Here is a 16,237-nt window from a genome sequence, read left to right on the forward strand (position 1 = left end):
TGCTGATGATCTCCTAGGTCTGAAACATCAGCTCCATTCAGACAGCTCCATCTTGTCTGTCTTGCTCAACACTCTATCTTCAGCAAGTGGCACAGTGCCCAACATAGTAGCCACTCAATACAAACATTTGAATGGATAAATGAAACAGAACAAGAGGCATGGGCAATCTAAAGCAAAACCCAAACTCAGATTGCTATATAATGTAAGTAGTTGACAGTGCCAATTATAAAATATTGAATTAAGTGTAAAAGACAAAATACATCATTGTGTGTGTGTGTGTGTGTGTGTGTGTGTGTGTGTGTGTGTGTGTGTGTGTATGAACACAAATATTCTGGAGGCTATAGACCCCCTCAATGTTAACCATATAGCTTCAAACTGTAAAAAGTTTCATGGAAACTTCCCCAAATTTACAGAGGTAGTCATCTTAAATTCCTTATTATGCATCAGTTTTCTTCTGAAAATCAAGCAAAACATAATCAAAATTAAGATAAACTTTTGATATACTTTGAAAACATTCCAAATATTCAAAAGTCATAAATACTGCAAAGTGCTAAACATTAAAACAGAAAAATGTAACCATATTGGAAACACTGTGATGTAGTGGTGGGGAAAAGAGTATAAAAAAACACAAACAATATGAAATTACTTGGAACACGTGAAATGATAAAATCAAAAAACTCAGATTGTAGTGGGGAAAACTTGAGAGATCATTCTTTTTTTTTAAGATTTTATTTACTTATTTGACAGAGAGAGAGAGACAGCTAGAGAGGGAACACAAGCAGGGGGAGTAGAAGAGGGAGAAGCAGGCTTCCCGCTAAGCAGGGAGCCCATTGTGGGGATGGAGCCCAATGTGGGGCTGGAGCCCGATGTGGGGCTGGAGCCCGATGTGGGGCTCGATCCCAGGACCCCGGGATCATGACCTGAGCCAAAGGCAGACACTAAACGACTGAGCCACCCAGGCGCCCCTAGAGATCATTCGATATAAACTCCTTTCTAAGTATGAACCTTCCAGACAGTATTCCTAGCATGTGGTTGGCTAGCCTTTCCTTAAATTTTTTTGGTGACAGGGAACCCCTAAAGAAATCTGCCTTGTTCCATTATTGGACACCTATACTTGTTAGCTCTTGATTTTGACTCAAAATCTGGCTCCCATGGACCCAGTGGGCCTTGTTCTGCTCTCTGAAGCCAAGTACAAATATGTCAACGAAACAAACTCAATGAGTCAGTTCTACAACAATATAGGTATGATTAAAGAAGTAAAGTGAATCCACAAGGGAAATAAATTTGGGCCAGGTGCTCAAAGGAAAAGAGAACAATGAATTGTTATAAATAAATAAATAAACAAACAATCAAGGGACAGAATACAAGTGTGAAAACAGGTGGATTATCCTGTCTGGAGGTGAGTGACCAGAGTAGAAATAGATAGGAGGGAAAAGACAGAAAACAGTTGATGCACACCCCTGAAGGCTAAATAAAAATTACGGTAATTGGACAAGATTATTCTATAATTTGTAAAAAAAAAAATAGAATTAATTTGAAATGTAAAGGACAAGTAGATAAAATAAGTAGACTAGAGCATCACAGAAATTTAGAGCTAAAAAAAATCATAGAAATTATCTATCCCAACCCCTTAATTTTATAGACAAATAATTAAATCCTAGAAGAAAAGGTATCAATTGCCACTCTTATATTCCTTTTCATTGTTTTAAGGAAGAACACTTTTGCCAAACAATTTCCTATCTTATAGCCACTGATCCTCACCGCCTGTGTAACATGCTGAATCTGAGATTCTGTATAAAACCCTAACCAGCTATCTCAAAACTCAACTACCACAGGGCAAAGATGGAATAACATAATGAGGCTCAACTGCCTGAATCATCTTGGCTTCTCACCAAGACCCAGTATGGACAGGATGTGGCCACACTGCAGGACCAGTGCTCACCAGCCATGGAATCTAGCCACTTATTATGCTGATACACATAGCCCCATCACCAGCCAAGAAGACAAGAATCAAAATTGCTGCTAATTCACCCACAAAACTTTCCATTTTTTCTTCAGTATTATCACACAAGGCCACCTGCTCCCTCCAAGCCCCCACGGTCACCCACACTCCCTGAGATTCTCTGGTTTTCTTCTCTACTCAGTCCCATTTTCTTCACACTTGAAACACCAGTGCCTTAAAAAGGAAGCCCTGCAGGGCACCTGGGTGGCTCAGTAGTTAAGCATCTGCCTTCAGCTCAGGTCATGATCTTAGGGTCCTGGGATTGAGCCCTGTGTGGGGCTCCCTGCTCAGTGGGAAGTCTGCTTCTCCCTCTGCCCCTCTCCCCCAACCCCCCCAACCCACTCATGCTTGCTTGCTCGTGCGCGCTCTAAGTAAATAAAATCTTAAAAAAAAAAAAAAGTCCTGTTGTAGAAATATCTGCATTTTTTAAAAAATTTTTTAAGATTTTATTTATTTATTTTAGAGAAGGAGGGCAGAGGGGCAGAAGGGGAGGGAGAGGGACAAGCAGACTCCACACTGAGCGTGGAGCCTGACACAGTAGAGCCTGACCCAGGGCTCCATCCCAGGATCCTGAGATCATGACCTGAGCAGAAACCAAGAGTCTGACGCTTTACCAACTGAGCCATCCAGGCACCCTAGAAATATCTGCATTTTAAAAGGATATAGTATTAAGGAAAAACACCAGGTGGCAGAGTAGTATGTATAACATGACCCCATTTTTGTGAAAATAAAAGAAAGGAACAACAAAAAACCCTGTCAATGGATTCATATGTTTAAAGACATTTAAAACAAGTATAGAGGGCGCCTGGGTGGCTCAGTTGGTTAAGCGACTGCCTTCAGCTCAGGTCATGATCCTGGAGTCCCTGGATCGAGTCCCGCATCGGGCTCCCTGCTCGGCAGAGAGTCTGCTTCTCCCTCTGACCCTCCCCCCTCTCATGTGCTCTCTCTCTCATTCTGTCTCAAGTAAATAAATAAAATCTTTAAAAAAAAAAAATAAAATAAAATAAAACAAGTATAGAAGTATACCAAAGTATAAGAATACGAACAGAATCAGGAGAGAAAGGAGAAACAACTAATTTGCATATGATTTTATCTAACTTGGATGTGGCCATAAATTGTAATTACAGAATCATCATTTTTGGGGAGAGGGTGGGGGGGATGGGTTAGCCTGGTGATGGGTATTAAAGAGGGCACGTTCTGTGTGGAGCACTGGGTGTTATGCACAAACAATGAATCATGGAACACTACATCAAAAACTAATGATGTAATGTATGGTGATTAACATAACAATAAAAAATTTTAAAAAAAGAATCATTTTTAAAAAGCAATCAAACTATTATGACCAAAAAAAGAAAGAAAAAAATTTAAATTAAAAGCACTAATGCAATTTCAAGTTATCTGTCAGCAAGAGGTGTGTGCTCTTTCTCCCAGGCCTCTCTAATCTAGGAGGTCAGGAAGGGCCAGTTTTCCACTTACGCTGACCTCTGGGTGCTTCCAGCCCAGCTTCTTTGCCCATTGTTTATTAATTTGCACATCTCCTAATTCAAAATGCAATCAAACTAACTGGTGAAAACATTGTTGAGTTGTTCATATCTTCTATGTTCTGGAGATTAGGTTTGAATAAAATTACAACAAAATGCACAAATTATTCACTTGTTTTATTAAATCGAGGGTTGAGTATTTGAATTTCTCATGCAACTTATGCCTCCCCTCAAAGAAAACATGACTTAAAATGACTCATATAACCTGGCCATCAACCTGACCCTCTAAAAGGGCTCTTCCCCACAGGACCTTCCTTCGTGAGTGGAGCCACCTTCTACATATCCGAGAAAATTCTCAACTCTCCTCTTTTCCTTACTTCCCACATCCAGACCCAGTATCATGTTCCACCCTACACCTTCCAAACAGCTGCTAGGTTTGACCCCTCCTCATCATCCCTACTGCCCCTGCACAGCTCCAATCCACTCTCTATAACCAACACTGCGACTTTCTAAACCATACTTGTGACTAAAGTGTTTCACCCTCTCAGGTAGTATGGTGCAGTGATTAGAAAATGGGCTTCTCAGAGGGCTCTAGAGGGGAGGTGGGTGGGGGATGGGTTAGCTGGTGATGGGTATTAAAGAGGGCACATTCTGCATGGAGCACTGGGTGTTATGCACAATGAATCATGGAACACTACATCCAGAACTAATGATGTAATGTATGGTGATTAACATAACAATAAAAAATTTTAAAAAAAAAGAAAATGGGCTTCTTCCTAAACCAGGTTCTACCATTTAGTTTTGCAGCCTTGAGAAGAATCCTTAACCTAAGACCTATTTTCCTCTTCTGCATAATTCAAGTAGTATCTACCTTAATTCTTATAAGAATGAGAGATAAGGTATGCAAAATGCCTAGCCTAAATGGAGCTTTGTACAGAATTAAGTGCTTTATTATTTTTATTATTTTCTTATCTGTAAAAATGAGCAATAAGTTTCTGAATTACTCTGAAGATTAAATAAGATGTAAGGCACCAGTGTTACTAAGTGTTTCTTTTCGTTTTCTTTTAATGGTTCCCCTACCCCCAAGGCAAAATGCAGCTGCTGCCACTTTCCCAATATCATCTCCTGCCACTTGACTTCACATGTCTTCTCTAGCATAATGAATTATTTAATAGTAAGACTGCATCTCTTCATGCCTTCCTCTCCTTCAAAGCCATATTTACAGGTACAACATTATGTGTGAGAAAGACTTAACTGTATATTTCAACATGCAAGTAGTTATCATATTTTCAAATTTAAAATGCAATATCCATCAAGTATAAGTGTATTGAAGGGGATGATATAGAATATTCATAAGCATGAAAATCTGAAAAAAATCATCAAACCATGGTTACTGTACATGTTCATGCAAACATAATGAATGTGATGAAAGATATAACATCTGTTAAATGATATCTGAGCAACAACTTTTCCAGAGTTGAAATTTTGAGTTGAAATAAAAAGAAGGAATGGTGCAGGTTAGAGCAACTGGGTCAAAAAAAAAAAAAAAATGACTGAAAGTGATTGTGTTTGTTTGTTGAGGTTGTTTGTAAATACTCTGCAATACTTTCCAAAAGCATATGTTGATATATTATAGATGTTTTAATTAATATGGTAATAAATATAATATAAACATTTCTCTTTCAAAACAGTGAAAGAGAAAATACTAGCTAGGTAAATAAATTAACATTCTCTATGTTTATTCCTAGATTGGAAACAAAATCTGGGGGCTCCCCCCCACTATGATTTCATGATTTAGCATATACAAACCTAACAATCTTTCCAAGCATGTGAAGAAAAAAATTTCTGTTTAAAGTTGAATCCAAATAATTAAATGGCTTTCATCAGGTCCCCAGTGTGACAGTCTCTAAAAAATGTGTAAGTTCAATGTTTATTCCTTGAACGATTTAACCATAGCCCTGAAAAAAACGAAAATTGGCTCCAGGAAGATAAGCTGTTCATTGTCCACAAAGTGCTTCTTTAGCAAATGGTGTCTATCCTTGGCACCAGGGTTAAGAATATGAGGAAAAAAAAAAAATGAGTTGAAGATTCTTAGTACATAGTCTACCATAACCTAGCTGCAAAACTTTTCTAAAGTCACATGGATATGTTTTCTACAATGCTACCAGGAATGCTGAATCATTCCTTTCTACGGGGATCTTTTTCAACTTTGCTACTTTTTAAATTTCAAATACTGTTTAAGTAAAAAACAAAAAAAGCACAACACAAACAAATTTAAATTCTAGGTTTTTTTTAACGTATGTATATTTTTAGTTTTAAAATTATTTTGGAACTATGACTCTTCCTCAAACACTACTTTGGCCTAAGTGACATTCACAGTGCTGATTTACACACGTCCCAAATATACAATCAGCCAGGACCTGAATATAACTGGGCATGGGTGCCCCTCAGGTCACTGAAAAGCACGCATTACTTGTAAAATCATAAAACCATGGTCAAGTCTTCTACCAGACATGTTGCTTTGTCCAGCTCCCCAAAGATAATTAAAAGGAGACCATTAGGGTGATGGCAGAAGTCACTCCTTTTTCACATCATTAGTACTTTTCTTTCAAGTCTGTTCTTTTGGGTCACGTAGACAAGTGATGTAGGCACACAGCAGAGCCCTAAATGATGTCAAGCCAGGTCAAAAAGCAATCTAGACTTAGGGAACAAAGAACTAGAAAAAAATTAATGAATTCATCATCTTGATTTTGTACATCTTCAGGGAGCACTGCTCACTTGCTTTACTGTCATAGCAGTAATCAGCCTGGGAAGGAGGGCAGCAACATTGCTGGGTGTTGACTCCTGAAAACAAAATGACCTGTAAAGAATGAGCCATGTTGCTACACTGCAAATTACCAATTTTCAACTTGGACTTACTATAATCATTTTCTGTTGACATTCCCATAAACTGGACCAATTACATTTAATGAATCATATTTGTTGAAAGAGCCTAAAAATAAGTCAAAGATTTTATACTTGGCTTTGTAGATAAAATGCAACATTGTTTACTATATGTACTTGCAAATGAACACTTCCCTTTTAAAAATCAGAGCACTCATAAAATATGTCTTTCAAAAATGGCTTCTATATGATATCATCATTGGGATATCTCAGTTTGCCCAATTATTCTGGATTTACTTTTCAAACAGGAAATAATATTGAGACTGATTTAGCTCATTTAAATAATACTCCCGACTAAAGTATACATTTAAAGAATAAAAATATCAGGTCACACTATCAAATGATCAAATATAATGATTATTTTATTACTCTTAAATACATTTTTATGTAATTGCTTAAGACAGTTCATTGAGAATAAAAAATGGAATTAATTTATGCTCAGTGCAACTCAAAATACATATGTAAATGAGTATCATTTGGTAAAAATAATCCTGATAAATTTTTTATTAACCTCCTGCTATACAGAACAAAATATGCCTCAAATTTTTAAAGAAAAAAATTTATAACTGCTATTTGCATTATTCTGTATTAAGAAATTATGAGTTGTACTATTCTCACAAAACATTTTTTTCTCATTTTTCCCATTATTGTTGATGACAGTAATATAAGTAGTGTTTCAATAACAGTCACTTCCTATACTTCCTAATTTTCTTAGTCTTTCTCTGACACTAACCAATATTGACTAGTGAATGTTTGATAAATGTGTCCCTTCTTCCAGTATAAATTTATTCTTTAATAAAATATTTATTATACACTTACAATGTGATAAGCTTTGTGTTAAAGGCTTTGGATGCAAAGCAAATTAAGACAGATTCCTTTCCTTAAGAGCTCATGGTCTGGTAAAGGCAAAAGACAATTGTATTATGGTTTACTATGCAGGGTAAGTGCAAATGACACAGAAATACCCCTAGAAAGGTTGTTTAAATCAAGCAGGAAGATCAGTTAACAGTAATACTCCATTTCATTAAATTACGTCTATCTCCTTTATCAAGGAGGTGATGGCCCACCACTGCCTGGTTTGCACTTCCTCACATTGGCAAAGCAGTGTTGACAGGTTTAAACATCAAAACACCTCTGAGAATTACAGTCACTATCTTGTTTCCTGACTTCACAGGGTTTAACATCACTGAATTTAAACATATCTGACCTAACCTAAGTTGGAAAATACCAGTGAGTCCAGCTGTTGTTAAGAAAAGACATGTACATGGTAAGAAAAACATGAACTCAGAATTTACAGCCTGATACATGAAAATCAGATTTTTACTTGGGGTTTTTACCATATGTTTATTTGTTGGCAGTCAGGCATCAGAATAAAAATAAGACATACCTGAAAGTGTGTTTACCATATTGTGTACTACATTAGAAGACAAATTGATTCGATAGGTCATAAATCATGTTTTTTAACTGTAGCAACATAAAACAGGCACCCTCCAAAACATTAAGTAAGAAAAACGTTTTTGATAATATATACCAATTTAGAATTAACACTTAAAAGCCAATATGCACCTAAAAATAAAGACGTGCCACAAAGAAAAGCAGTGTGTACACTTAAATTTATAACCGGTGACTTGCTACCCATAGTGCTTCAGGAATCAGGTAAAATAAACTGAGTTCCTTCAACAGTATGTATATTCTTATGAGTGCTTGATAGGAAATCAAAGCATATCCATTATTTTCTTCCAAACATTAGCCAGTGTTTAAGAGAAGCCAAATACCGAAAGACTAAAGAGGACCAGTTTTATAACATGGCCCATTTGTGATACTCTGGTTTTACAAACAATCATTTCAAACAGAAGAGCCTCATTTGATATGGACAGCTACCCTTGTACTTGATATATACCATTCAGACTATGTGTAGGGGAGTTAAATTCTCCCTGGTCAGGGTGACCTTATATGACTTGGGCATGGCTCTGCCTCACTCAGAGGTGAAATCGAGGCAGTGGGATCACCCAGCAGAGTTGTTTTTCTCAGGCAGCCCGATGACAAGAATAACTAAAGCCAAGGAGAACGAAGACTGCCCAGACTGTCGGATGGGATTGGCGGAGAGTTCTAATAACAGTTCCCTCTGGCATCAAGGAGTGGTTACATTCACAAGGCTGAGAGGTACCATAGATCCTACATCCTGAAATCGTGGGTCCCTCAGCACAAACCTACTCATCGCCTTTGTGGATTATGGGATTGTCGCTGGAACCTGGGTTTGAAGTAACAGCAGTTTTGAGAAGTTGGATTTACACATTCCAACCGAGCTGAATGTCGCCTTAGAGTGCTGAGACTTAAAGACTTCTGAATCTCCCTCCCCCACAGCCTAAACAGCCACTGCCTCTCAAATTCCAGCTTATACATTCATTTCCTGGGCAATTTTTTCTCTTGGGGGGAAACAATGGACTCTTTCAATCTTCTCTTATCAACAAAGGACTCTAAGACGAAGAAACATTCCTTTCAATCGCATTCCTGTCCGACTTCTTTACAAATGATGAGTGGGCGTCGGGGGTGGGGGGGACGGGGGCCGAGGAGGGATGAGGTGACAGGCAACTCACCTCTTTCAGCTGCTCCAGCTCCTGTTTGAGGCTGTCGTACTCAGCCTCCAGCTCGTCATACTGCTGTTTGAGGGTCAGCTTCTCCTCCAGGACCACCAGCCCGTACTCGGCAGCCTGGATCTTCTCGTGGGTCGTCTCTGTGAGCTCCTTGGTCAGCCTCTCTATCTCAGTCTTATAATGGTCCACAGTCTGCAATACCTCTTCTGCGGCCATAGCCCCGGTGGATAAGGCAGGAGGGGGTGTCGGGGTGGGGAGATGGATGCAAAGCAGGCGGGGGAAGGGGGAAGGAGGTGGGGAGGGAAGGGTAAAAATGGAAAAGAAAAGTGTGGCTGGATGAACGAGCAGAGCGATGCCCCGACTGCTGCTCCGGCGGCAGCGACTACACTGCCGGAGAAACTGAGGAGAAACGCAACATGGAGAACGCAGGGAGAGGATCGGGGCGAGGCGGCAGCCGCTGCCGCATGTGTCCTCTGGGCCGGCCCCTGCGTGCGGTCAGCAGCCGTGCGGCATGGCCTGGGCTGCGGCGGCCGGGGACGACGAGGGGCTCCGGATTCTGCTTATTCAGAGGCGCCCGGCCGCCATGTCTCCCGGGCAGCGTCACTGCAGTCTCCCCGGGGCCTGGCGCGCCCCGGCTCGCGTCTCGCTCACTCGCTCGCTCCACCTGCTCCCTCTGGCTGTGCTGCAGCCGGTGCGGAATGATGCAGTCTCGGGCCCGCTCCCTCCCTTCGCGCCTGGCCCCGGCTCCGAGCAGGGGGCGGGGAGGCGGATGGAGTCAGCGCGGGGGGAGGGAAGGAACCGACGGAAACATCCCGAGGCGCCTCCCGCCGGGCGCGCGGGGCCGCCGCCGCGGGCTGCACCGGGGGGGGGGGGGGGGGGGGGGGCGCGCGCGGGCCGGAGGCGGAGGCGGAGGCGGCGGGACCCGCGCCGGGGGAACCTCCGCCCTGCCCGGCTCGCCCCGGGCGGGGAGTTCCTCCCAGGACTTTGGCCAGTGGACGTCGCGGCCCCCCGGAGTGGCGGGGCCGCCCCTGCTCTGCAGTTGAGATGGGAGCCCGAGCTCCGGAACTGCCTGGAAAAGGCGCCTTTCCCAGAGAAAAGCAAACAGTAACTAACGCGCTCAGGGCCCGCGCAGCCTTCTCGCCCCCTGCGCTCGCAGCCTCCTTCCCAGCCTCCTGCACCCAAACCAACGCTGTGCTTCCAAAGCCTGCCAGACGCGCCCCAAGGCGAGCGCTCCCCCCGACTCCCACCCCTTCCGCCTCCCCTCCCTTCCCCTCGCTAGCTTGGCCTGGTTTACCTCACACTGTCACCAAATAACCTTATTACCCCTCAGGACAGTCTGCTCTGAAGTTGCTTGACCTCGCACAGCGTTCTGTGCCCAGCTTGCCACAAGATTGCATCTGCTCCGAAAAATGCATGCACCCAATAAGCCTCTAGGTACTACTGTTTCTTGCCTCGGTAGTTCTACGCTACACATTCTTCAATAAAGGAAACCTGCATGAAATTCCCTATATATGGTATCAATGATACCCTACAATAAACATGTTTAAAAGAGTAGGAGCCAATAGTTCTTGAGACCACGTGCCAGCCATTCTTCTGAGTATGGTATGTGCATTCTCTCTAGTCCTAATGACCACTCTTGGGAGGTGGGAACCATTATCCCCAATTTAAAAGTGGTGAAAGAAAGGCACAGGAAATTGAGGGATTTGTCCAAATCAGGCAACTCTTTTTTTTTTACTTTATTTTTTTTTAAGACTTTATTTATTTGAGAGAGAGAGAGAAAAACCAGCATGAGAGAGGAGAGGGTCAGAGGGAGAAGCAGGCTCCCCGCTGAGCAAGGAGCCCTACGTGGGGATCCAGGATCACGACCTGAGCCGAAGGCAGATGATTAACCAACTGAACCACCCAGGCGCCCCCAAATTAGGCAACTCTTAAGTGGTGAAGCCAAAATTTAATCCTAACTCCAGAGCCCTAAACTGGATCATTATATTGGCCTCACCACTCAATAATACACACCCAGCAACTAAATATTATATGCTCGTAAAATGACCACTTTGATCAATATGAAGAGTCACAAAAGGAGCCCAAGCCAAAGTCAGAGTGAAAAACCAGAAAGGGAGAAGAGATGAGAATGGAGAACCTAGAGGAAAAGGAGAAATAGAAGCAGAAAAGGAGTGATTTCTGTGGAAATGGAAGGGAGGCTCTGGGATCGATAGACCAAAGGTCTTACCAGTTCCTTCCTTCTCTTCTATTGGGTGCCACTATTTAGAGAGCTGTTTCTCAGTGGCCAGGAGGTGTTCAACACACACAGAATTTTCTGATTTAGAAAGCAGGACTCAATGCTCCCCTTCGTTTTGTAGATGGTAAAGAAAAAAAGACAGTTGCTCATGGTGTGGGAAGAAGAGCAAACAAACAACAATGCTCTTACAAACCCTTGACTAATAGGCAGTCTGTTTGTGATTTTTCACTGCCTCTGAAAACAGACAAAAAAAATATTCCTTCCAGATGCTGACAATAACAACAGAATATTCTCTTGTGATTATCTGATCTATAAATAAATAAAGAAATGGAGAAAACACTTGAAACACGCTACTAACCATGAATTCCAACCTGGCAGAGAAGCAGGGGTAATAATGACCACATCATTCCACTTATACTGCCTTGATGTCACACTCCAATTGAGAAGCTCCTCTTGGGTGCTCCTGGAGCGCCTCTCCTCTAACACAGTGATGAATGATCATGAACCGCTGAGAGAAGAGATGAAAGCTGTAATTGTGGGTAGCCAAACTGCCTTCTTCCCAGTATGCTCCTGGCCTTTCCTCACTCTGCAAAGTGTAAGCAGAGCGCTTCCAAAGGCATCATAACACTTGGGGAAGATTGCCTGTTACTCCCTTTCCCTTGGATAGAACTAAGAATGGAGTTTGCCTCTGTGACTTTCCTTCTTCGAAGTTTCCATTCCCCCCCATTCCCTATGCTCTGTCCTGCCCCATTTTTCTGATCGATCCACTCTTGTTAATGTATTCAGTCTGACTTCATTCAGACATTACACTATTTTAACATTACAAGATTTTGCTTATTACAACTTTGATCCTTTATATGTTGGTATTTAACTTGAAGAAAATCAGCTTGTATATCATACTCCTGCAGTACTGCCCAGATTTGTCTTCACGTATATGTCATACATACCATGTATATATAGGTTCGGACACAGATATAGATAGATACAGCTGTAGATCACTGACAAGTATCTAGAAAAGAATTTCTTAAACCATTCCTGGAATTAGGGTTCCCTCATATTTCTTTAAATTAGCAGCCTCCAATTTCTTGGGAAACTTTCTTGCTTACAAATATTTAGGAAAAATGAGGGGTGCCTGGCTGGCTCAGTCAGAAGAGCTTGCAACTCTTGATCTCGGGGTCATAAGTTCAAGCCCCACATTGGATGTAGAGATTACTTAAATAAATATTTTTTAAAACAAATTTTTAGGAAAAACCATATTTTGTGACTTAGTACCTCAAACCAACCTCTCACCAACTTTGCATGAATATTGCTTTCTCTTGCTTTCATTCATTCATTCATTCCTTAAACAGATATTTATTAAGTACCCCTTATGTCCTAGGAGCAATAGGAGGCATTGTGAAATCAATGACCAGTAAGATGTCAGTGGTCAGTGGTCCCTGACTTCATGGAGCTTATGTTCTGGGAGGGAAGAAGCAAACAAATACACGACAAAACAGACCAAAAACAGACAACAGGGATGCATGGGTGGTTCAGTCGGTTAAGCCTCCAACTCTTGGTTTCAGCTCACGTCATGATCTCGGGGTCATATCAGCCCCACAGTGGGCTCTGCACCCAGCACAGAGTCTGCTTGAGATTCTTTCCTCCTCCTTCCCCTCCCCCTCTGTTCTTCCCCACACCCACCCTCCACTCATGCTTCCTCTCTCGCTAAAATAAATAAATAAAATCTTAAAAAAAAGACAACAAAAAAGATAAATTAATACAAATATTCCAAATTGTGATACTGATAAGCAGGATACAGCATAATGGTTAAGAGCAGAAGCTAATCTGCTTAGGTCAAATACAACTTTGCCACTTACTAGCTATGTGTGCCTCAGTTGCCTCATCCTTAAAGAGGGGACAATAATATAATTACTAACAAGGCTGTTGTGAATAGAACAATATTTGACACCTAATAAGCAGCATATGTATGTTTGTTTTTAAGTTTTTGGGAAAAAAAAGAATAAGATTGAGACAGAAAAAGAAACAACAGAATAATCAGTGGAGATCTCTGCAGAAGTGATATTTACCTTAGTATCTAAGGTACCTGAAGGAACTGGATATGCTTAAGGTGGAGAAAGAGCTTTCCAGGAAGAGGGAAGGGCATGTGTAAAGGCCTAAGGCAGAAAACAGCTTGGTGAGTGCGAAGAATAAAAATCAGAAGCTGAGGCTTATAAGCCAAGGGTAGGTGACCTACAACTGCACTAGAAAGACAGACAACACAGAAGGGACATTCAGATCATGCCTGCCTTGCAGGTTAGACTAATTTGGATGTTGAACACCTGAAACTAATATAATATTATATGTCAATTATATCCCAATTTTTAAAAAAGAAAAAAAGAAGAATATGGTCTTTCAAATTGCAAACATTTGCAGAGTAAAAAAATATCCAAGGCAAATGAGTTTCACACCACACAAGAACAAGAGGAGACAAAATACTTCTATTTTGCTTCTCAGCATGCTTTAGAAAAAATTTTAAATAACCCTAACTGGTTTAGCCTTAAAGTCAGAATAGCTGGTAGGTTGTAACCTGGGATTTTAAAGCTGCCAGAAAGGACTTTTTAAATCCTCTGCTCTTCTTTCTAATCCCCCTCAAAATGATGTCTGAAACTCCTTTGGTAATAAAGATGCTTATTATCTCATAATTAGAAATAACTTTGAAATGCAAAAAGTTATTAAACTTAAATTTACACTTATATTTGCTTTATATTTTTTCCTGACTCTGATAAGAAAATACCCCAAGGAAGGAACTGAATGGCTAAAGAAGTGGAGGCTGGGAACATTGCAGACAAACATTATCTAATTCACATCTGTGCCTAAGGCTGGCCTTGCATCCAGCTCTTCAAGATTTGAACAAAATTTCTTAATATGCTTCCTTCTACCAAAATATGTCCCCTTCTCTGGTTTTTTGATGGCCCTAGAATTTATATAGAGATTCCGAACCTGTTCAGAAACATTCCTTTACCCAACAGCCTAAAAAAAAAAAAAGGAAAAGAATAAGGAATTTGGGTTTCACTCTCAGTGCAGTGGGAGACTTGATTATTTAGTCAGGAAATGAAATTATTTCATTTATATTTTAGGAACATTATGGCTACACACAAAAAAAGATTGGTGGTATCAAAAGATAGAAGTAGGAGGGGCACCTGGCTGGCTCAGTAGATCCTGCAGCTCTCGATCTCAGGGTCATGAGTTCAAGCCCCACTTTGCAAGTAGACTTTATGAAAGAGAGAGAGAGAGAGAGAGAGAAAGAAAGAAAGAAAGAAAGAAAGAAAGAAAGAAAGAAAGAAAGAAAGAAAGAAAGGGAAAAGAAAGAGAAGAAAGAGGAAGGAGGGAGGGAGGGAGGAGGGAAGGAGCAAAGGAAGGAAGAAAGGAAAAAAGAAAGAAAGAAAGAAAGAAAGAAAGAAAGAAAGAAAGAAAGAAAGAAAGAAAGAAAGAAAGAAAGAAAGAAGAAAGAAAGAAAGAAAGAAAGAAAGAAGAAAGAAAGAAAGAAAGAAAGAAAGAAAGAAAAAGAAACAAAGAGAAAGAAAGAAAGAAAGAAAGAAAGAAAGAAAGAAAGAAAGAAAGAAAGAAAGAAAGAAAAAGAAAGAAAGAAAGAAAGAAAAGGGGGCACCTGGATGGCTCAGTTGGTTGAGCATCAAGATTCTTGGGTTTGGTTCAGGTCATGATCTCATGTGTCATGGGATGGAGCCCCACATCAAGTCTGCATCAAGCGTGATTCGAGCCCCTCATTGGGCACCGCATTCAGCAGGGAGTCTGCTTGAAGATTCTGTCCCTCTGCCCTTCCTCACTCACACATGCTCTCTCTCTCTCTCTCTCTCTCAAAAATAAATAAATAATAAATCTTAAAAAAAAGAAGAAGAAGTGGGGTCACTAGTTAGGAAGCTGTTGTGATTGTCTAGAAGAAGATGGTGGCCTGGACTGAGGTGGTAGCAATAGGGAAAAGAAATAAATGGATTCCTAATATATTGGGGGAGGGGGAGGGGAGATAGAAGTCTCAAGACTTGTTTGGGGATTGGATGTAGGATAGAAAGAAAAAAAGCAACCATTAACAAATTCTAATTTTCTTTTTTAAAGATTTTATTTATTTATTTGACAGAGAGAGACAGCGAGAGAGGGAACACAAGCAGGGAGAGTGGGAAAGAGAGAAGCAGGCTTCTTGCAGAGCACAGAGGCTGATGCGGGGCTTGATCCCAGGACCTTGGGATCATGACTTGAGCCAAAGGCAGACGCTTAATGACTGAGCCGCTCAAGCGCCCCACAAATTCTAATTTTCCAACTTGGGCGATTGGGAAGATGGCTTGCCATTAGTTGGATGGGAAAAGCTTTGAGGAAGTTTCAGGAAATTATGAGTTCTATTTTGGACATATTAAGTGTAAGACACTTTGGAGACATTTAACTAGAAATGTTAAGCAGACAATTGGATAAGACCAGAATTAAGAAGGGAGGTATAACAATTCTCCTCTGGAAACCATTAGCATTAGAATTTTGTGTTTTCTTTTTTTTTTTGAAAGTAAACTCTACACCCAATAGGGGGCTGGAACCCATGACCAGGAGATCAAGAGTCACATGCTCTTCTGCCTGAGCCAACATTATACGGATTTCAAGTGAAGGAAATGGATGGTATTATTTAGGAAAAGAGTACAAATAGAAAAGAGAAGGGAGTCCCTGAGGTACCCCTATTAAAGGCTGAGTTGAAGAGGAAAAGCCAATAAAGAAAGTTAAGAGGTAATGATAGAGAACAAACTGATGGTTACCAGAGGGGAGGTGGGTGGGGGAATGAGTTAAATAGGTGATGGGGATGAAGGAGTGCACTTGTGATGAACACCTGGTATTGTATGGAAGTGTTGAATCACTATATTGTACACCTGAAACTAGTATTACACTGTATGCTAATTAACTGGAATTTAAATAAAAACTTGAAAAAAATGAAAAAGAAAAAGAAAGC

General features: G+C 40.9%; 1 protein-coding gene across 8 annotated transcripts in view; it reads right to left on the bottom strand.

Moving 5' to 3' along the window:
* The window catches only part of BICD1 (BICD cargo adaptor 1), a 228,861-nt gene extending 219,603 nt beyond the window's left edge, over nucleotides 1-9,258 (bottom strand). For 7 of the 8 annotated variants that reach the window (XR_003520138.1, XR_003520140.1, XR_003520139.1 and 4 more), the window contains exon 1: nucleotides 9,024-9,236. Coding sequence is in view for 5 of the 8 variants with exons in the window: in XM_027595481.1 (XP_027451282.1) it covers nucleotides 9,024-9,236 (213 nt within the window). In the remaining 3 variants the exon portion in view is untranslated. Of the gene's footprint in view, nucleotides 1-9,023 lie in introns of all 8 variants that reach the window. The other variant, XM_027595485.2, reaches the window with a different exon arrangement.
* Nucleotides 9,259-16,237: the final 6,979 nt, after the last annotated feature.

This window comes from Zalophus californianus, chromosome 9, assembly GCF_009762305.2.
Source record: "Zalophus californianus isolate mZalCal1 chromosome 9, mZalCal1.pri.v2, whole genome shotgun sequence".
NCBI classification, from domain to species: Eukaryota; Metazoa; Chordata; class Mammalia; order Carnivora; family Otariidae; genus Zalophus; species Zalophus californianus.